The 22,557-nt window shown below is 41.7% G+C and overlaps 2 protein-coding genes across 14 annotated transcripts in view; one reads left to right on the top strand and one right to left on the bottom strand.

Moving 5' to 3' along the window:
- PHC3 (polyhomeotic homolog 3) overlaps positions 1–12,324 on the top strand; it is a 31,515-nt gene extending 19,191 nt beyond the window's left edge. For 3 of the 9 annotated variants that reach the window (XM_064385216.1, XM_064385214.1, XM_064385217.1), the window contains exons 14-15: positions 75–300; positions 4,164–12,324. In XM_064385216.1, coding sequence (XP_064241286.1) covers positions 75–300; positions 4,164–4,318 — 381 coding nt within the window. In that variant the 3' untranslated portion in view covers positions 4,319–12,324. Of the gene's footprint in view, positions 1–74; positions 301–456; positions 558–4,163 lie in introns of those variants that run through there. The other 6 variants (XR_010346071.1, XR_010346070.1, XR_010346069.1 and 3 more) reach the window with 6 other exon arrangements.
- On the bottom strand, positions 296–15,692 carry GPR160 (G protein-coupled receptor 160). Of its 5 annotated transcripts, none has more exons than XR_010346074.1 (4): positions 15,454–15,618; positions 15,238–15,374; positions 12,613–14,237; positions 296–647 (listed from the first exon to the last, which is right to left on the bottom strand). XR_010346074.1 is itself a non-coding variant. In XM_064385225.1 (3 exons), exon 3 carries the CDS (start codon positions 14,181–14,183, stop codon positions 13,164–13,166), a length of 1,020 nt encoding a protein of 339 aa, XP_064241295.1. In that variant the 5' UTR covers positions 14,184–14,237; positions 15,238–15,374; positions 15,661–15,692; the 3' UTR covers positions 10,218–13,163. The 5 variants fall into 5 exon arrangements, 3 of the variants coding, with proteins under 3 accessions (XP_064241295.1, XP_064241296.1, XP_064241294.1); XR_010346076.1 differs by having other exon boundaries at positions 12,778–14,237; XM_064385225.1 differs by lacking the exons at positions 296–647; positions 15,454–15,618 and adding an exon at positions 15,661–15,692 and having other exon boundaries at positions 10,218–14,237.
- Positions 15,693–22,557: the final 6,865 nt, after the last annotated feature.

Below are 22,557 nucleotides of genomic sequence, written 5' to 3'. Positions count from 1 at the left end.
TATTTGCTTAAAACTATGGCACTGCTTTGGGGATTGCAAATAAAGCCTAATACTGTAGTTGCTACATTTTCCAGCTTCCAATTACTTATCCATCTGCAGAAGAAGATCTGGCTCCTCATGAAGACGCTGTTCCGACGGCCATGACCACGCGCCTGCGGAGGCAGAGCGAGAGGGAGCGGGAGCTTCGGGAGCTGAGGATGAGGAAAATGCCAGAGAGCATCGACCTCCTACCAGTGGTGCAAACTGACCCCTCAGTATGGACTGTCGATGAAGTTTGGGCCTTTATACATTCTCTGCCTGGTATGCAAGGGGCAATAGCTTGTTCTGTTGGTTTTAACAATGAAGTTCCTTGCTTTATAGCAGCGCTGTGATGAGGAGGTGGTGTGGTAACAGCAGCAGTGTTAGCTGGTGGTAGAGACTGGAATGTGATTTGTCTCCTCTTGCTTGTTCCTTCAGCACAAATCCCATGTTGATAGAACTAGTCCCACTTCTGCTGTTGCATCCCAGCTGATGGAGATTAGAGCTGTTCCTTCCTTCAGTCTGACTTCTCTCCAGAGGTCAGTAGAGAGATCAGATGCACTTCCTCCCTGTTACACTGCTTTGATCTCTTTCTTTCTCACTTCCTTCTTCTCTTTCTTCCTCCCTTGCTGCTTATTCAGTAGAAAAAGCAAGAGCAGTGTTACTTCCCTTGATAAAACTGAAAAGTTTGAAAGACCCGTCATGATACAAATTATTAAAAAAGAATAAGCAAGTTTCTGCTATAAAGAAACATTTATTAAAATTTGTTTTGCATAGCTTTGCTCAGAGATCTTCTGCCTAGAATCTCTGCATACTGCTAGTCTCAGTTTGTTCTCAGAAAAAATACGGGTTTTTTTCTTATTCACACACCTTTCCTTTAGATTGATACTCACCTTTACCTTTACATTGTCTTCAGGTTATCTGGCATTTATAATTTCCTAACTATCAAACTTTTAAAGCTTCTCTCCCCACCTTTTCTCAAGGATGCCATTTTATCTGACCAGACACTGCAACCCCTACAGATAACAGATAAGGCAGATCTCCACAGTAGCAGTCATACCAGAATTTTTGTTGCTTACCCATTAAAACCCAGGCTACGTTTGTTCCTAATTTTCTACTTTTTCTGGAATGCTATACCATTTTTTGTGAATCTCATTAAACTATTAATCTGTAAGGAATATATCTTCACTGCTAAGTCATACACATGCATTATGACAGACAGTCTTTTGTAGTAGGTCAGGCAAAAAATTGCATAAGATGTCTAAAATTGGCAAAAGTCATCCTTGAAGTACCTTTCTTCTGATAGTTGATTGCAATTCAGTAACACTGCTTCTGGGAAGCTGCAGTGATGGATGTAGGAACAAGCAAAGCTCCTCAGGTTTGGGATGTGGTCATTCCTGTTTCTGTACTGGAGCTGTGTTACAGACTGTAGCTCTGTCACTGCTGTTTTCAGTTACTGTTTTTATGGATTCAAGACTCTAGCTAGCTCAATAACTAATCCTTGGCTCTCAATAAGTGGTAGTTCCTGTGCTAGAATAACAGAAGCGCCACATAAACACAATTCACTTGCAAGTATGAAACTAAAAATTTTATTCTTAAAATGTGGTTTCTGTTTTGAAACCATTACTTTTACAATGTTTCACCAGCTGCTAGATCTGGTTTAGTTTTTTTGTATTCTATAAACAAGGTGATCTTTGACTTTAAACAAACTTATATTTATTTGTATGTAGTGAAAGTTTATTATAATTACTCATTCATCTCCATATGAAGGCCTAATTGCTCAAATACTTTTTTTTATAAAATAAGTTCAATAGATATTTAAAGTTATATTCACAACCTGCCAGAATTTTTGTTGCTATGTTGCTGCATTTGGGTTTTTGGTTAATTTTGTGGTTTGTTCTTTTCAGTATATTCTCAAGTCACTCTCTTGAAAAAATATTTTACCATATACTTTCAAGATTGATTCATGCAAATAATATAGATTATTTTCTTTATGGCATTTTATATTATGTATCTACTTGGTGCAGTCTGTGCAGACCATCTGCCATGCTGTTGTCACTTATCCATGAACATTAGGAACATCTGTTTTCATTTACAGCTTTCAGCACAGTCTGTAGCTGAAATGGACTTGTGTCCTTGTCAGGCTTTTCCTGATTTGCTCTGGAGCCTTTTGGAGAAGTCAATGTCCAGGACACTTGCACTGTTAGCTGCTTCTACTGGGGGAAGAGACAGAACAGCTTAAGCTGAGCAGAATTGCTCTCCTTTCTGTCTTCAGCTGCAAGATAAATGACCTTTCATCCACTCTCCACCCTTTTCTTTTGGCCAAGTATTGCACAACAAGCAATTGCAAAAGTGCTTAAGAATATACCCAGATGTGCTTGGATGTGGGAACTGCAGTACCTTCAACTTCCATGCTCTGCTTTTTTTAAAATTACTTTGATAGAAAGTATTTAAGAAGTTGCACAGAAATTGCTTAAAGGAGAAAAGCTGGCAACAACAAACATCCAGTTTCCTGTTTCTGTAGGACCAGTTTTGTTCCTAAACGTAAGAACTTCTCATGATCTCTCTGACTCTTTGTAAATGGTGTGGTGTGACAATGTTCATGTCTCAAATCAGACATGCCATGATACCTTTCCCAGAAATACTCAATACCTGATTTCAAAATGTTTTATCTGTTGTCAGCACTTCAATAAGAAAACCTTTATGATGATGTCAGAGATGATTGTTGCATGAGGTCTGTTCAGCAAATCATTAAGAAAAAAATTGTGCTTTGTGAAAAGCTAACTTTTTCAACTTTAAATGTTACAGCCTTCACACAGTAACAATCCAAATGAATTCAGGTTTGGATGTTGTTACTTCCTTCCATGTTTCCTTTCCATTTGCCGTGTACACATTTGTAAATCCATCAGGAAATGAGGCTATCTGTTCTTTATGGAATTTAAATCTGAACACACAAGAGAATATGAAGTTAGTTGCTGTCATCCAGGTAGAAATGTTCTTCACAGTAATTTCATATCTCTATAATAGTGTACTTTTAAAAAGGGAAAATGTAAAAATGCCAAAAAATAAGCTTCCTCGAGGAATAATTGACATGAGGAATGGAAGATGGAGGACAAATTCAAGTGTGTCTGAAAGGCTCTAAGACAGATGGAGAGACTGCTGGTTTGAGAACACAAATGTATTAAAAAACTCAATTAAAAACATGGTTGGGGGAAAGAAGTGTCAAATAAACAACTGACAATGAGTGCTCTCATGCATGTTGTTGTTAGACATTTATCCATCTGACAGAGCTGCCATAGAGCCAGACATAACTGGCTGATCCTGCTCAGCACATATCCAGAACATCTTTGGAGGAACCTTTATTTCCACAGTGCTCTTCAGTGGAAAGGGGCCCTCAGTTACTTGGGACAGTCCAACCCATGTACAGTCTTATTTTTATGTTGTGTTCTTCAGTAACCTGAGACTGGTATTTCATGTTGAGAAAAGGAGTTTAACCTGGGATAAAAAAGATCCAACCAGTTTAAAGTTGCACTTGTGAAGTGAGTTACTGCTGTGTGTACAATATTCACTCTGATAACTAATGATAAATGTCTTCATGAGATGGTTGTGCCAAAGCCCATGCATCAAAACTTTGTTTCCTTAGCTCAGTGGTGTAACACACAGATGGAATTAACTCCTTTTGGAAATTGTAGCTGTTTGGATGTTCTCACTGCACAGAGCACTATAATGTATTTATCATTTATAGAATTAGATAGTCATATCTTGTTATTGCTGGAAAGAACCCACTTGAATTATGTTCCTGATTGCTATTTCAATGCTGTTTTCCCAATCTCTTCTAATGATGAGAGGTTGTTCCTCTTAATGAAATGAAAATTCTGTCTTTGCTGGGACTTGAAATTCCCAATGAGTAGTTCTCCAGTAAATACAGTGTAATTAGAGGCTGTAGTAAAAATTATTTTCATATTATTTCAGAATTCCCATCATAATACTGAACTCTGGCATGTAATTTAGGTTCAACAAGCTAAAGGGATAAGCACTGGAAAATGTGTTGCTGAAAAGATCTGGTGTGGACAAAATCTGGTGTGGACATTGGATGTAAGAATGGGCATTTCTAAACCAGTAATCTTATTTTTTATTGCCTTTAGGTTGTCAAGATATTGCAGATGAATTTAGAGCACAAGAAATTGATGGACAAGCTCTCCTTTTGTTGAAGGAGGATCACCTTATGAGTGCAATGAATATTAAGCTTGGACCTGCATTGAAAATCTGTGCACGTATCAATTCCTTGAAGGAATCCTAGGAGGTGAACATGAAGGTTTAAACAACAGTTTCTCAGTGACAGAACCAACAGTAATATGCCAACATCTTCACTGTGGCATGAGTGTTACTGTGATGTTTTGTTAAGTAGGTGGGGCTCTCCCCACATAAAGACTTTAAAATGTTCCTTTGATTATACCAGGAGTCCTCTGTAGTTTTCAACAACTAATAAGTTTATAGTAAAGCCTGAGTAATGCTTTCAGTTGAACTTTTTCATGGAAAAACATGAAGTGAAATATGCTGTGATAGGTTAGATATTCCCCAACATGTACTTCATCTTATGAGTTATGATTAACACCCAGTCCCCACCCCAATCTAGACACCATTTAAATTGTGTTGCTGTATTCTGAAAGACTTTTCCCACATACAGCAGTGTTTGGACTGAACTAACAGAAGTGTCCACAGGCCCTGTGGAAGCACTAGTACCAGTAAAATGCTATGCATTTAGTTGTGCTCTCTGAGTTTGTTTTAGTCTTGAGCAAATTGTTTGTAAGGGGTAGGTTGGCAGCTGGTTTTCCTCATGTAGGCTTACCCTCATCTCTGCCACTATAGTATTTTCTTGAAGTCTGTAAAATACTATAAACCATGTAGATGTCTCATCAAAATCCTCATGATCAGGCTACTGACACTCCTGCCAGAGGTAACTGAAGCACATGTTACTTTACTCTTTGAATGCTGCTATGCACTAAGGGGGCATTAAGTGTTAGGTTTGTAGTTTCACATGCTGCTAGTTAAACTAGACCAGCAGTTCTCAAATGGGGGTTCAGAGTGGACCCTGAGGAAGAGTGTGAGCACTCAAGGTTCAGGATCCCAAATGCCTGGGTGTGAGGGGCTGAAAAGTGCAGCCAGGACCAGCTCATGTTGAGACAAGTTGCTTTAGAGACTGGGGGTAGAGAAGGGACAGCATAACTCAGATGTTCTTTTTCTTATACCTCTTCTAACATGTCTTTCCCTGTAGTGCATTCCCATTGCCTCACTGGAAGCTTCCAAGCACCTTTTCCATGCCCAGTGGCCAGTGTGAGCTGTGCTTGCAGTACTCTGAGGACGGAGCAGTGAGGCTCCTTTCAGAGCTTGTGCAGGAGCAGCTGCTGCTGCCATGAGAGAGCCTGGAGCTGCAGGTCAGCAGGAGGAATGCCAGCGTTGGCAACTCTGGGAGAACATCCTGGTTTAGGGCAAATTTGGGAGGACCAGGATAGAGAAATATCCAGGGGCCCTGCTTTGTCCCTCTGGCAGGAGATTTTGTCTTGGATGCTGCAGACCCAGGTGGTGGGATTTTAGTGTCCCCCTCCATTTTCCCTCTCTCACTCTGTGGAACAAATACATTTCCCCAGTTACTGACGCTCTTGGAAGCTGCCTGGGCTCTGAGGCAGCAGCACCTTCTTGGCCTTTGCTTCCCCACCACCTGTGTACAGATGTTCTTGGATGCATTTTGTCCTCCTGTTCCCTCCCTTTTGCAGCTCCACTCCCCTTATGTACAGACCTGGTTCCTTAAGCTCTTGTTTAGGGAAAGAAGGGTACGTGTGCTGACAGTCATTGTGTATATTTGAATTAAATATGTGTATGTGTCTGCAAATAATGTATTTTTTTGTATTTTATGCAAATTAATGCATAATATATGATTGTGTAGGTAGGTATTCAGGGGGCTGTACAGTATTCCTGAAGAGAAGAGGAACTGACCTAAAGTTTGAGAACTGCTGCCCTAGATCAAAAGGAGTCAATGCACATACACTGGCTAAAAGGCAGGTTTGTGACAGACAGATTAATATGTATATTATTTAACTGATGACCTTAAAGAGTAAATTTGAATTACAGAAAAATCTGTGCTTCATTTTCCTTTAATTAGACTATTGCTTTGTTTCCACTAACAGATTTTCTACCATTACCTTCTGGTAATCAACATTAGAATCATTGTTCTTAATTACAACTGTTTGAGCTTGCTAATAGCAGATGTTATTAATGTTTTTGTTAACCACTGAAGCTGCAAGTTAGGACAACACGTTGCAGTTGCACGCTGGTGTGTGGTGAGAACCCTTACCCAAATTGCACCAAAGCTTTAGAGGATGAATTGATGCCTGGGTTTATTTTGGAGGGAAGTTGCTAAGCACTTTCTAGTTTGGTTTTTTTTTTTCCTATTTTCATTTACTGTTGTAAAATAAACTTCTTAGTTGAAGTTCCAATGTTTGCTAATGTTCATTTGAAAGACGTTCAAATGATGGAGACAGTGGGTTCCCATTTGTAGCATTTCTGTAAGATACACAGTGTAGCATATCTGTAACATATGTTCTAAAGGATATGTTCTGTTTTGATGAGCTAACTGAAGACTAAAGATATCTTAGATATTTATCCTTTGGCTTTTGTCTTAAAGTTTTATTATTTTTATACAGAAATCTCACTGGCTAATTTTTAATCTGTCTTCTGATTGTACTGTTCTTAGGCAATGTAAAAAGTAGAGATACTTATAAATGTGGTTTGATAATGGTTTAAGGTGTACTAGCAAATGTGGACTTAGGGGTCTTATTTAGACCTGTAGTTAATCAGTGTTACATGCATGAGAATTTCATGGCTGCTTTAATTTTGCTTTATTAGACAGCTTTCAGGAGAGCTTCTCCAGCTAGTGTTTGTGTCCAGCTCAGTCAGAATCACTGCCAGGTGCCAGGAGCTCAGAGCAGACCCCAGTAAGGCACATCTGGTCCTGTTCATCTGGTATGTAACATTCCCTGTGGGTTTGGGAGAGCCACAGAAAATGAGTTATGCTTTAAATATTCATAAATGCAACAGCTTAGAATGTGGCCCTTATGCATATTGAAAGGTTTTTTTCTTCTTCAGTGGTTTTGGTAATTAACTGGAACTTAAAAGCAGACACAGCTATACCAACCTGTACTGATAGAAGTGCACTTGTACAGGAGTGTTTGCCAGTGTAGCTGTGTCAATAAAATGAATTTTTTAAAAAGTCACACTTGTATGTGAAAGTAGGCTGGAAAATTTCCAAGAGCAACTGAAGTCTACTTGGGAAGCTTATGAATTTGCTCCAAAAAGCAATATAATACTTAGAGTAACAGTCCTCCAGAACCATTTTATGTACTGGCCACTTGCTGTTCAGATAGGTGAGGTTTTCCCAGGCTCATACCATTTCCCGTGTTAGGCTGTACCCTCTTCCAAAATAAGAAGTATTAAAGATTTTAATTGTATTTTAACACTTGTTCCCACAGGATGTGTCTACAAGAAATCTTTTTTATTCTCTTTATTTCCTGGGATTTTACTTTCTGTATTCAGGTGTGCAGGATACCCCTCACAGTAATGCTTGCAGTATTTCCCCTGAGGAAGCTTGTCTGCCTCCACTGACTTGAAGTGTCAGTTGATTTGGCTCAGCAGAGAGTGTCTGAAGGAGTTTCAAACAGGCTGCATTGTAAATCCATTCTTTATCCATTAACCCATCTTTTTTTTTTTCAGAAATGAAGTTCTTGGTGGAGGGTAAAGCCTTTGCTAGATTTTTGTCATTGAGACATTTCAAATAGAAGGTTTTTGTCCTGCAAGCATCCATTTCCTCATTTTTTTCCTGTGAAAGCAGGTATTTACCTCCTGACTTCTACTTGTGCTTTGTCCTTAGAGGAATCCAGAGTTTTGGATAGAACAGATTGAATTCCTTTGTAACTGCAGTTGAGGCAGGAAGAGGAAAGGATAAAAGGGTAAAACCAACTGTTTGGGCAGATCTGTGGTACCTTTTGCATAATTTCTGTACCTTGACGTGGAAGGAAATATTCAGGTACAAAACCATTGAAGTGTAATTTGAGTGGAAGTTCAGTGTGAGACTGGGCTGGGTGTCAGTGCCTGGCATGGCAGCTACAACTAATGCCAGCTTCAGATGGATGTTCTCATTCTAATATCACAGCATCCATGCAGAAACTTCCACCTCAAGAGCTCAACAGATTTCTTACACGGTGACAAATGTACAGCTCTGAGTGATCAAAGAGTTCAGTGACAGCTGTGTTGAGTCCTGGTTTTGCAAATAATTAGACATCCCCCTAATTTATAACATGACTAGTTCTGATTGTACTGAGACTGCTCATATTGAAGCTCAGCATGTATAAAAGCTTGCAGTGTTACTTTCTCACCAGTATTGTATAGAGATGTCCTGTTAACCTATACTTAGAAATATATTTGTCATCATTACCCAGGTACTTCCTCATTGATTGTTTTAGGCTGCAGATAATGACTGTGCAAAGCAATCAATCTAGGGTAGTTTTTTAATAATGCACCTGAATTAATTTATTAGAGATGGAGAGAAGCTAATATTTTAGAGTATTTTTTTTTTAAATACCCTGTTCCTGTTAAATGCTGAGTGAAACAGGTATGAGCAGAGCTATTAATGAACAATTTCAGTGTAAAGTGTTAATTGCTCATAGTGAATTAATTTTCAAGTCACTCTTGCATAGTGACCTGTAGTTTCAGACAGGAGATACTGTGAGGAGAAAGAAATTTTTAATTCACTTAATGCTTAGTTAATTTGAGCCTAAATTAAATTAATTTTAAAAGAATTTGCCTTTAGTCATGAGAGTTTATTTAGACCCGAAAGGTTCTCTGTAGTTACAAAGCCTGGATGGCTTTGCAAATGGTGACATTGAAAAAGAGACAGTAGTAATGCTCCAGTGCCAGCCATGTGGGTTTTTCAGGAAGCTTTTTCAGGAAGCTGTCCCTGGTCTGAGCTGGTGGAGTCAGGGCCTGGCACACAGACTGAGCACCAAGGCAGTGAGCACACAGCACCCTAATCCATGAGAATCAGCCTGGTTTGTTCTTACCATCTTCTTCTCTTTGGAAATCTGACATTTCCTTCCCCACTCCATTTCTGAGAGTGGCCTTTTGCTCTCTTGGGTGTCAGCTCTGAGGGCTGGGGAGTTTTGTGTCCTGCCTTATCCCCTGGCTCCCAAGGTCAGCACTTCCACACGTGCTCAAGGCCCCATCCTAAGCTGCTGTGTAGGTTTGTGTAACCTCTGCATTAAAACACACACCTGCTCATTCACCTTCAACTTGAAGGTTGCATAGTATTTTCTGATCTCGTACAGCAAAGTGGAATTGAAAAAGCAAAGTTCAGAGATATGAATATGCTGCTAATTGCAGGTATGGAGCAAGTTCATAGTCCAGCTTTTGTAGCCATTGATTTAAATTTTCTGAAGCTCAGTTCTGGAAGCCAGTGTAATGAAATCTCAAGTTAAAATTTTTTGCATTTCAGGCAAGTATTCCTGTTGAATTATCCAAATGACTCTGTAGAGTAAGGAGCTAGAAAAACAAGATTTTTTAAAAGATTTTTTTCTAGAAGTAATTGTAACTCGAGCACCATTGTGCATTCGTAGAATTGTGATCATAAACTCTGTTTAAGTGCAATACATAACACTGAAGGAGCATTCTAATTGTGTTTATGAAGCACTGCTTGGGTACATAGGGTTGTTGACAGGCTTGGGGTGTTGTTGCTAGGTAATAATCAGAGTATCTATGCTGATTATGGGATTAGGCTTGAAGCACAAATGTCTTTGATTCGTGAGGTAGATCTGCTTTGTGACTGAAGCCTGGGCAGCCTGTGGAAGGCTTGTGGTGTCCTCCACTACCCAGCCAGGATGCTTCCATCCTCTGGCAACTTTTTGCAAATTCAGTTTTGGAAAGAACAATGAGGGATTCTGCACACCCAACTTCCTTTCCAAGCAGTCTTTGTGTTATAGGATGAACAAGCCAGTACTGACCAGGAAAGATGTGTGTAAAGATGAAGGGTTTTATCACTGAGTGCCAAATACTCTGTTCAGAGTTGAAAACACATAGAATATCTCATTAAAATCAATGTTGATTTGTAAGAGGTTCTTTAAATGAGAAAAGTACAGAAGTCTCCCATAAAGGTTTAACACTTTAGCTGCTGTTAGCATTAATATCAATACTGTAAGGTATTTGAATGGGGAAGGGCCATTAGTTGCTGGCACAGCACAAGAAGTGATGTACAGAGGAGATGTAGCAGTGGTTATCTGTAGTTCTTTTATTTCAGATATTTTCACCTTCCTGGCACGGCTTCTGTCCTCTCTGGCAGTGAAACTGTCACTAGAGAGGGATGGTTCAGGCACCAGTGTTCTGTCCCCAGAAGCACCAGGTTAAAAAAAAAAATGGAGAGGAAAAGACAATTGTTAGGAAGGCAGTAGGCTGGAGATCACTGCACAGCTGGTGTCTCCCTCCATGCATGCCAAGGATAAAAGTGGGCTTGCAAAGAGAGTTACCAGCAATATGTTTTAAAACTCCCTTGGCAGGCTCAGGCACCACAGTTGGATTTTGGTGGAGACCTGCAGTGCCACTGTTGCCTTCTCAATGAAGGTGGCAGCCTAAAAGTTGATGCTCTTTGGCATCAACTTTTACTTTTTTCCACAAAAAGTAAGAAAGAATAAATTTGACAAGTAATACAGAGATGTAACATCAACCCATTAATATTTGCTTTGGCTGCAAGTTGTGTGTTCCCTGTAAAAAATGTTAAAAACTTGAAGTGGCTTTAGGAGCACTGCAGCAGTTACAGGGAACGTTAGGGCAGATGGGGTTGGGTAAACTTTAATTAGGACTTGAGAAGCTGAACCACACTGATAAATAAAACATGTCAGCAGCCTCACCCAACTGCTTGCAGTTCCAGTTCTGTGCATGTTAGTGATTCAGAAGGGTGAGACTTATTATGCAAAACACACCTAAAATGAACTTGAAAATAGCTTTTCCTTCATTTGGTGTTGAATGAACTTTGAAAGAGGAATTTCCCCCTGCCTGCTGAGTCTGTAGGAATTAGTTATTTCATGATTCTGAAATGCCTGGTGCATTCCTATAGTTGATGTATTTGCTGATTTTTAAATGGAATTAAGTTTTGTAAATATTTTGTCAGCCCCATTTCAGTGGGTGTCCAGTTTCTATAAAACCTGAAGAAATGCTGTGTCCAACCCCTGTGTTTAGCCATGGTTTATCCTGTAGCATCTCCAGCATTAACTGACAGCAATTACAGTTTGAGGAAGCAGGGAGCAATTCCTTAGGGTTGTTTTTCCAGTTAACATTGCACGTGTTTTCCTACTTTTAACATGGAAATAGAATTTCCTCGAAGTACATTTTCCAGCACAAAAAAATGAAATAATTTTTGGTGCCAAACACTTCAAACTATATTGCTAAGCATTGCCTCCTCTTATTGCACTAGTTTTAAAATTCAGTTTTTGATCATTTATTGTCCTTTTGATGGCCTTTTAACTAGGTTTTCCCCCCAAACCATTTTCTACTGCTGAAAAATGTTTGTCCCCTTTTGATTACATCACAGAAACCTCAAAGAAATTTACCACAGATTGGGGGTGAAAGAAGCACTATGTAGGGTGAAGTAATCAAAATAATCACATTTTGGTATGTTTCAGAAATCAAAGATTAATTTATGATTGAGATGTGATTGTGTATTATTATGGAGTGAAATACTGGAATATTCTTTTATAAGAAAATTTAACCCATGTCGTTTTAAATTCTACAATTAAATCTATCTCTATAATTGATATATAATAAAATGAATTATTACCCAAAATTGAAATTTTACAGTTTCACACAAAGAGTACACAATGAGCTATGTAAAAGTATGATCTTCACTTTGTGAATCATTTTTTAAGAAGCACTTTCCTATTACCAACTAGCATGTGAATGAATTTTAGATTCTCTCATTTGTTATGATCTGTAAAAGTGACATTTCTTCAATCTGTCTCTTAATGGATAAATCCATCCTACAAATGCTGAAACAAAGCACCTTATACTATGCTGCTTAAACTTGCTTGTAATTGCACCTTTTGTTATCTGCAGAGTTTTCTTAATGAGTATTCTTGTGTGAAATCATTGTTCCCTGTGGGTCTGGGGGACAGTTAACCAACCTACAGCATCATTTACTTAGTTTCTCTTTCAATACAACATTGTATTGTGAGTTTAGTGCTTCAGAAATAAATGCTAATTTCATTTGTCTGCTTTGGTTGTGTATCATTTATTTCTCTTATACAAAATCAAATCAAGTCCATTGTAAAACCCTGAGAATTTGAAAACTGTCAGTATTTTTGCTGGAAGCCTGACTAATTCTTTCCATGCTGAAGTAGTCCTACTTCATACTTAACCCTTTTAAAGTAATTTTGGCTTCAAAATTATCTATATTTTAATTTGAACCATTCTTTAACATTGGGCATGCATTTATGTATAGCAGCTAACCTTGATGCTTATTCTTATTGCTTTAATTATTTAATTATTATGTTCACGTACCTTAGAGGAACAGCAGCAGAGAAACAATGAAACAGCACCTCTCCCGTGGTTGTGGAAGTTGCACATTTTGCACTGGTTTTGTACTATATAAAATTTCTATTTCTGTAGGAGTTGTAACTTTAACTAAAACAAGTTATTTCATGTTAAACAGACAGCAACCCTTACCTTCCATCAAGCTGACAAAAATCCACATTTGAGCAACAAAATACACTTCAAAAAGTCATTTGAACCTTAGGACAGCATCTGTATGTAACTCCAGCCTTGAAGACTTTATTGCATTTTGTACTGTAAAACCTGAGATAATTCCATTTAAAGGAAGTGTAGAATTCTAGTCAGAAAAATGACTGAAAACTTGTCCTGTAAAAGCAGTGCTTTTTAAACATGTAGTTTGAAGTTGAATTCCCTGGCCTGGCAGTGCTTGCAGTGCAGTATTCACTGAAGTCTTGCTGGACACTGGACTTGTTTCTACGGAGTGAAGCTCTGGAGATGTTTCCTTGTGCCACCCAACATCAGAGTTCTGCCTCTCTGCAGCCCTTTCAGTCGGCAGCTCATTAACAGATGACAATTACTGTGCCTGGCTTATCAGCTGGCTTTGTGCTTTCATTGTTGAAGGGCATAAAGCAGAATTTCCAGCTGACAAAGGGGTCTGTGCACCACCCCTCCTCTGTCAGCTCCACGTCCTGGCAGCGGCACCAGTAGGCTGCTGCCAGGAGGAAGCTGTTGATGAAGCACAGCCAGGGCACGTTCATCTCCACATAGGCTGGGATCTGCACACCCAGGAGCACAACCACCACCTGGAGAGCAACAAACGGTGCCCAAGTGCCAAGGAAACACAGGAGGAGCCTGCTCAGGAGCTGCCACCTAAAGCAAGTGTTGTTGTTGTTAGGCACGTAGGGGAACAGCAGCGCGGGCTGGCTGGAAAAGGAGAGGAGCCTGGCAGACAGCAGCATGGTTGTCACCTCCTTCCAGCCAGCCAGGAGAGCCGTGCCCAGCACCAGCACCATGGCCCACGACACCGAGGAGCTCTGCCAGCTGCCAGAGAGAGGGCACTGGGAAGGGGAAGCACTCTTCTGCATTTGCAGCTCTTCGGAGACAGCAGGAACTTGGAGAGTGCAAAAAAACCCAGAAATCCATATAACCACCACGGCAAATCCATAAAGTAACTTCCGACCTCTCGTGGGGACCTGGGATGTTTGGGACACAGTGGTGTAATAATCCAGAGCAGCCACCAGGTACACCGGGTAAGGCAAGATGCCGTAGGTCAGAGAGGTGATCTGAGTGAAGAGGCAGATGTGGAACTCCGTGAATCGCACGCCCCAGAGCGCAAAGTCCTCAAAACAGAAAATGAAACACATGCTGAGCAGCAGTGTGAAATCGAGAAGTGCCACTGAAATGCAGAAGTATCCCATAAAACTGACTTTCACAGGTCTTGGCTTAATTTGCAACATGAAGAAATCGAGGAAGACTTTTCCAAGCATAATCAGGACCAGCATGTAGCTGATTTCAAGGCGTTGGCTGGTGTGGGTGCAGTGGTGCTGACCAGAACCATTTTCACAGGGTCTGGCAGCCATCCTCCAGCGGTGAAAACAGCAAAAATAAATGTCACAGGGCACAGTGCTTCATCTCTGAAAAGAAAAAAAAAAGCAAACCAACATTTGTAGAAATGTATTTCTGTGTAGCTCTACCCATTACTTCCATCATAGCAACTACCCAGTTTGTCTGAATTTTTCAGGCTCCTTAATGAAGAGTAAAGAGCCTCACTAACTCATCATTAAATTATCAACAACTGCCTAAATTTTGTTTTCTTTGAATTACATTCTTGAGAGTTAAAAGGTCAACATAATTTACTTTTCTAGCTAATAACCCAAGGAAAGGTTTAGGAAAAAAGGTTGACTATGTTGCTTTCCTTCAGAAGGCATGGAGAGGTCTTTTTGTCCAGCTGGCCAGAGGGATGGAGGTTTCAGAGCTCCTGCATATTCTGAAAAAATTACAGGACAGAAATAATACAAGACACTGCAGGAGATCCTGCAGCATAGCCTCACAGTTCATTATGCTCATAGAATCTATAGGAAATCAAGACTGCAGAAATATCTTGAAAGCAGAAAAAGCATCAAGCATCACCTCCTTTTTTGGTGGAAAAATCCTGGAACTCCGAGGCAATCCAAAGCACAAGGGCTTCATTAGTGAATTGGACTTTTTTGTTCATCTCTACGTACTACAATGACAGAGACCTCAGAACAGCTGGTTTTCCCTTTAGACTTCACGAGTTTCTTTATGATAACTCTTTTCTAAATATTAATTCCTAAGGAAAGTGAACATAGTGTGGCTCTCTGTTGTCAGCAAGACAGCGTGGACAGTTTTATCTGATTTCTTCTCTCTTTCCTTAAAGAAGCAGGCTGGTGTCCGTGATCCCAGTGAGAGCAAAGAAGAGTTGAGGAGCCAAGGCAGCTGCAAAAAGGAACTGACTCCTCGGCTCTGTGTTAACAGCGAATTGTTTCGATTTAAGCAGACACCTTGTGTTAGTGCACGTTTGAGTTCGTGTGTCCTGAGAGCAGAGTCAGAGCAACCACAGGTCCTTGGCAGCACAACCTGAGAAGCATCCATGGAGTTTGTTTACAAGCCTACCTGGGCTGGCCGCTTCACTCTTCATCTGCACAAGTGCATCCTCTGAAACCTGATCTGGCTTTGCAGCACGGCTTAATTCCGGTGTGTTTGTCCTCATGCACTGGATGCTGCACTCGGGCACGCAGAGAGGAGGGAGCCTGCACGCAAACAGGGTCCCGTGCAGTAAGAGAATAATTAATACTACTAATAATAGTAATAATAGTAAGGCGGAATCACCTGTCGGGGCCGTGCGGGCTCAGCCCCCATCCTGCGCGCAGGGACCCCGCGGCTGCCGGCGCCCCCCGCTCTCGTCCCGGCCGCTCCCGCCGGGGCTCCGCCGCTGCCCGCGGCCCTTCCCGCGGGTTCCTGCTCCCAGCCGGAGCCCCAGGGACGGGGGGCTCCGAGGGGACGCCCGGGCTGTCCCCGCCCGGCCCCGGCACTCACCTGCGGCCGCCGCTCCGCGCTCCCGCCCCGGGGCCGCCACCTCCGCCCGCCCCAGCGCGGGCACCGGGCGGGACCGGGCGGGACCGGGCGGACGGGGAGCGGCGCTGGGGCTCGTGTCGAGGGAAACAGGGCACGGCACAGGTAACACGTAACGTGCATAACACATACAGCACACGTAACAGCATATATAACATGGGACAGCTATTAAGAAAACATATAACACGCATGACACATAACATATGACACATAACGTATAGCACACATAAACATAACACATATAATACACAGAGCACATGTAACACATAGCATTTAGCACAACATAAATAACACATATAACACACAGAGCACATGTAACAAAACATTTAGCACACTAAACATAACACATACAGCACCTATAGCACATGTAACACGTAGCATTTAGCACATAAATAACATATATAACACACATAGTACATATAACACATAGCATTTAGCACATAAATAACACATATAACACACGGAGCACATGTAACAACTTATAGCACACATAAACATAACACATATAACACCCATAGCACATGTAACACATAGCATTTAGCACACATAAATAACACATGTAACACACAGAGCACATGTAACATGTAGCATTTAGCACATAAATAACACATATAACACGCAGAGCACATGTAACACATAGCATTTAGCACACATGAATAACACAGATAACACACAGAGCACATGTAACACATAGCATTTAGCACACATAAATAACACCTGTAACACACAGAGCACATATGACATACAGTACATATAACACAAAATAACTGCCCTGGGGAGCAGGTTCTGTGCGTTGTGTTTGATCCCCTTGCAATGGGAGGTGAAGCAGCCTCATGGTGCCCCAGTGCAGGGAACACCACGGGGGGATGCCCAGATCCTTGTAAAAACGGCAGATAAATATTTTGGGTTCTAAATGTGAGATATGTGTGGAGAAAAAAGGCGATGGTGGGGCATGAGGGTGCTTCAGCAGGAGCCCCCCAGTCCCCAGGACTTGTCTGCATGGCCAAGCACAGGATGCTCCCTCTGGGAAGCCCTTTGCCCACGGTGGGTATTGCTTGATGTAAGTGTGTACAAAGGAATCAAGTGGCTGGCAGGACTTCTGAAAGCAGCTAGCTCTCTGGAATTAAATTCAGATGTAAGCTGTGATTTTTTTCCCCCCTATGTTTTTTCTTGCCCCTCTCCGCCCCCCTTCCATGGTTCATCTTAAGGGTTAAAGAACTTGAGGGGGAAAAAAGTTCTGCAGTTTGTCAGGTTTGGGGTTTTTTTATGGAAAAACAAGATGATCAGTACTCTGTAAAACCTGATAGCTTAAAACAAACTTCAACATTATTTATGCTGACCATAGTAGTTTATCCACACACTGTTTATTAGGACTGTTGCACAAATTGGAATATAATAAGAAAATGTTTACACCTTACAGAGGTATTGCAAGTTCTGAGCACCCAGTCTACCCACAAGTATCTGAATACTGATGTTTTCATAGTTGTTTTCTTCTTAGTTCTAACCCAGGGCAAAGCAATATTTTCCCAGTGGGAGCAAATGAACTGTTTGGATGTCTGGGTTTGTTTCTGTTAATATCTTTCTTTCTGACTGCAGAAACTGCTGCACGGGCCTGTGTGAGGAGATGCCTGGATGTTGGGAAGGAAGAACCAGGAGGGGACAGAGACAATTTAGACATTTTTTTCTGTGATAAAAATTCCAATGAGTGTGCAACCTCCAGACTGTGTCAGCTCTGTGCTCAGTGAGCCTTCTGGGGGAGTTCTTCAGTGGGGCCCACAGAGCACAGCTCTGCCCACATTACATCCCCTTTTCATGTTCTGTCTACTTGTCAGCTTCCCTTTCCCTCCACCACCTTGTGCTTGTTTGAAAGTTTGCTTTTAACTCACTCATTACATTTGTTTTCTGCTCCTGAGTGCTGCACCTCCTCTTCCATCCCAGAGAAATGATGGTACAAGGTGGGATATCCCAGAAATCAAATGCAGAGCTTGGTGCTGGCAGGTCCTTGCTGAGTCAGGAGCTGCTCACTCCATGTTGGATAAGGGCTGCCTCTTCTTTACAGGAAAACTTGCAGGTACGTGACAAGCACCATGTGCTAAATGATGTCTTGAGCCCATCCTGCTTGGTTAAAGAGGCTGCATTTATCTCCATGAGCAGCAATAGGAAGCTTTAAGGAATTAGTTTAGATTTGCATGGAGGCAGCTGTGTGTAAAAACAAGACAAGAGACTCCTTGAGGAGAGGGGTACATGAAATAATACAGAGAATGTCTTCTAAAAGCTGTTTGTGTGTTGAGAGCTCATGCAGTGGTTCCGTGCTGTCTGTTTAAGACATTTGCACAGAAGCTTCCTTCCTTCTTCAGGGCTGTTTCCTGCTGCTGGCTGTTCATATTTTGGGTTCTGTTGTTCAACTCAATGGAAATGAACTTTCCTGTTTCCTGCTGGTCTTTTCCTTAGGGGAAAGGAGCAAGAAAAAAGATCCCCTCTAATTTCAAATCTAACAACAATTTTCTGAAAGAAGCAGTGACTGAACAAACTGTCTTCACTGAGCAGGTGTTGGGCTCTACCCTGTCCTCCCTGCTGTGCTGGAGCCCAGCACTGCAGCCCCAGGGTCACTGCAGCCTCTGAAGCCCCTGAGGAAGAGCAGGACCAGCAGAGTTGCGTGTTCCTGCTGCTTGAATCAGGGCAGGAGGTTTCCTTCAGACGGGCAGATCCAAATAATGAATACAACTCCTTTACAAGGAGGTGTGGGCTGTGCTTCCTGTGCAGTTAGAGCTCAGTCTTTGCTTTCCCCCTGCTCTTCCTGTCTGAGATGTGCTTTAGAAGTTCATTGCCACCAGTCCCTTTATTGTGTTGAGCACAGGAGTAAATTTAAACCTCATCTCTGTGCATTTCAAGCAGTTTATGTTGGCATCTTGGACACCTCAAGCCCCGTGGGCAAAGACAGGGAGATAAACACATCTTTTTGCATTTTGGTGTCACGTGTGGGGAAAGCTGCACACTGTGAACTCCTGCAGAGATGCTGATGAACATTCCCACTCCCAGCGAGGGGCTGGGGGTGAGTGACTCTGGAGGAGGATGTCCCCACAGCCAGGGCCACTGGGATGTCCCTATGGAATGTTCTCTGGAGCACATTTGTCCGTGGGGTGAGTGCCAGTCTGCCAGCCTTGCCTGCACCCTCCCATTTCCCTGGCTGTGCCTTTAACTGGGTGTAGCCCAGCTGAGCCTGTTTAGTGCCCTGGTAGGGTTTGTGCCTTGTCAGCACTGGATTAGCAACCCGAGTTTTGCAATGGCCAGTGGTTGTGGAGCTGCTGTCCTGAAAGGCTGCAGAGGGACAGAGTTTATGAAGATTTTATAATTTTAACAGAATATTTAACTAATAGAATATATAACCAGTAAACTGTTTAAGCAACTTTATTTTTAACAAACTTTACTTTTAAAGAAAAAAATGCTTGACTGATGTCCCATTTGCAAGATGTTTTCTTTTTCAAGAACCTTTTTAAAGAACAGACAGTATGTGGTGGATCTTTATTTTGATCACTTGAGGTACTCGTCTTGATAGCAACAAGTTTGTTCTTAGGAAGATCTCGTTGAGGAACAAGAAACACATTTCCATAATAAATTTAATTTGAAAGCTTTTTAAAAATAGAATTCTAATTCTACTTACTCAGAGAAAATCCAGAGAATGTTGTACAGACCTGATGTCAGCCCTGCTGGATTTTCAGGAGTGGTGTTTCCTTGGTTTGTGTCCCTGCTGTGTGCTGCACAAGGTGTCACCTTTCCTGCTGCTCATGATGTCACTGCAGTGTTGGTGGGTTTTTGTCTTTGACACAAATGTTTTTTCAAGGAACTGGAAAAAGATGGTAAAAGCAGGGCCCTAAAAACTGCATTACATGAACCAGTAATTTTAAAAACCCAGTTCATGGTCTACTGGTCACTGTAACTCAAAACTAAAATTAAGATTGAAGCAAAGGTGGAGTGCAGGGTGTGATCAAACTCTCTTTGTGTTGCTCACAAACACCAAAGCAGAGTTTAAAATCTTTTGTAACCTTTTAGTATGTTAGTACTTCTTGGTAGACTTCAATTTTAAGTAAATTCTGTTGTGGCACTTTCATTTAAAAGGAAGCTAAAAACAGGGAAGATGTAATTTCAATGTCACCTTCAGTGTGAAGAATTCAAAACTCCATCTTCTGAATCCCTACAAACAGCCTAATTACTGGTTGAACACCCACATGTCAGAAAGAGAAATTAAGAATTTACTGTGAAGGCCAGTGAGAGTCACCTGGGGCTCTGCTCTGTGTTTTTATTGATTAGCAAAGATAAACTGCCAGTTCCTTCCTCCTAAGCACCTCCATCCCTCACTAGATCCAGGCTCCAGGGGACTTCCTGGGCTCACAAGCTGAGCCTTTTCTCTGTTTGCCTGTTGTACATGATGAGGATTAATGGTTGTTACCACCTGCAGAAAATCTTTGATCTTTATCTAAAGCAGGATCAGTGTTTACCCAGGACTGTTCCCTCTTTACTTCAACTTGCACTGAAACCGTTTGCACAGTGTTGTTGTTAACTCTAAAGTAATTCATCTCTCAGAAGTCTTTTATCACAAAACATTTTTTTCTGTGATCATTATTTTCCTATACAAAAAAAAAAAAATACACATGGCAAAGCAAATGCCTGTGTGTCATGCCAGGCAGTAATGGACTCTTTGTGCACGCTATCAGGAAATGTGCCTTTTGTTTTCCTGCACCTGTTACTGAATTACAAATAAAATAATCCATTGCTTTATTAAATAAAATGAGAAGCCCTAATGAAATTGTACCAGCCATTACCAAGAAGTCTATTGAAAACATTCAGCAGCTGCTTCAGTCTCAGTTCACTTACACTGACAGGATTGTTTCCCCCTTCCCCTTGTGCTCTGAGTGAGAAGGGCACAGTGCCTTGGACCACCTCACACCACTCTGCTCTCGCTCCCTGGGGAGGATTTGGTCAGTCAATAGTAAATGATCCTCAACAATTAAGTACCTTGGACTTGTAGAAGTTTGTTAGAAACAGAGTGCCAGGCCTTGCTTCTGAGTGTTTTGGAAACATCAGCTTTTCCTGAAAGTAACAAAACAGCTAAAAATCTCCTCTTTGATTCTGATTCTGTAGAGAGGGGTTGCTCAGAAAGGCTGAGAATCAAATCAGTGAGTCCTTCTCATTAGACAAAATACCTCAGCAGCCTGAGGAACACCAGAGTGAGCTGGGGGTCAGCCTGGCTGCAGAGTTAAATGTCACCAACTCCTTCACTAAAGGTCTCCAAGAGAATTGATCTGTCTCTGCTGTATCTAAAAGTCAACACATCTATCACAGTGCTGGCGAGTAGGTGGAGACTCTTTCCCAGGACAGACTGTAATTCCTAACAAAAGCTAAAAGGTGAGTCCAGCACTATTGTCTGTGCTAAGCCTTGCATGAAAAGCACTGAGAAGCTGCATCTCAACCACTTTGGATCTTGGGAAATGTTTGATACAGACTTTCTTATACAAGGAGTGTTACAAGGAATGGTGTTCAAACAGGCATGATTCAAGGTTTGGTTTTAAAAATGTTTCAGAAGTAGCTGGATGAAATGTCAGCCAAGGAGTAAGGGATACAGCTCTCCCTACCCACAGCAGCTGGGAAAGGGTAGAAGGAGCAGTGGGAGGACATGCAGGTCCTGAGCACTGAGTGTGAGCAGGAATTATCTCCAGAACCTGTCTCCTGCTCTGCCTTTGTGCTGGCTCTGAATTTATCCTAGTACAGTTCCTTGAAGAGTCTAGACTCTAATATAAGTAAGGCAAACACAAGCTTTCTAGAACTCAAGGAAATAATACACACAGAACTTTCCTGTAGGAAGCTTTGATCTAAGTCAGGATAAGGCAAATTTTGGGGATGTGAGGGAGGGGAAGGATTGGTCCCTGTTACAAACAGCTGGGCTTGTCATCTACAGTCAGGCCCATCAGGACCAAGAGCTCATTTAGGTGTCCCAGAGCCTGAAAGGTGTCTTTGTCCTCACCATGGCCTCTCCAGGGAGGAAAACAGACACATTTTCCAGTTCTATTTTTTCCAGGTGTTTTTTAGGTGAATTTTATTTTGTAAATTGCCTGTGTTTGGAGTGGGATGTAGAAATTTTGGCATGGAGACTGCAAGGGGTGGCCAGCACAGCAGCTGCCTGAGGGAGGCACAGGGCAGGGCACAGGAGAGGAAATGGGGGGATTGTTTCTGTAAACTGAGCTGACTTGAACTGATTCTGCCAACAGGTCCAGGAGGGATTCTGGCAGGACTTCCAACTGCTGCCAGTCAATCACCTGCAGCTGGAAGAGGATGTTTCTCTGTTGCCCAGGGCTTTTTATGCCAGCTGTGAGGCTGGAACATTGCTTTGCTGTCCCTGTGACCCCATTAGGAAAGAATGACATCCTCAGAGGAGCTGCAGAGAGGCCTGGCAAGGCTCTGAGGGCTCCGTGCTGCAGTGAGAACTGCTGGGGGTTGCAGGAAGGAACATAAAAGCTAAGCCTGGCAGGTGTTTTCCATTTCTATAGTTCATATTTACATTGTCTACGTTTAGTGTTTACATAGGGCAGATGCTTGTGCCACCCCTCCTGAGTCCTGGGAAAGTGTAACAAGAGCACCTGAGGAACTGAGACTTTCTCCAGTTTTCTTTATCTACCATTCTTCCTGCAGCATGATGCTCACAGAGCTTCAGCCAGTGTTATTCCAAACAGAAAAAGGCCAAAATAACTATCATCCATCCATCTATCTATCTATCTATCTATCTATCTATCTATCTATCTATCTATCTATCACCTATTTTTGATATCAAGCACCAGAAAAGTCTGCTGTGTGATCCACAATAGGGGA

This window comes from Passer domesticus, chromosome 11 (genome assembly GCF_036417665.1).
Source record: "Passer domesticus isolate bPasDom1 chromosome 11, bPasDom1.hap1, whole genome shotgun sequence".
In the NCBI taxonomy this organism is placed as follows: Eukaryota; Metazoa; Chordata; class Aves; order Passeriformes; family Passeridae; genus Passer; species Passer domesticus.
The sequence above is the reverse complement of the archived record's forward strand: the minus strand, read 5'-3'. Positions and strand labels throughout refer to the sequence as shown.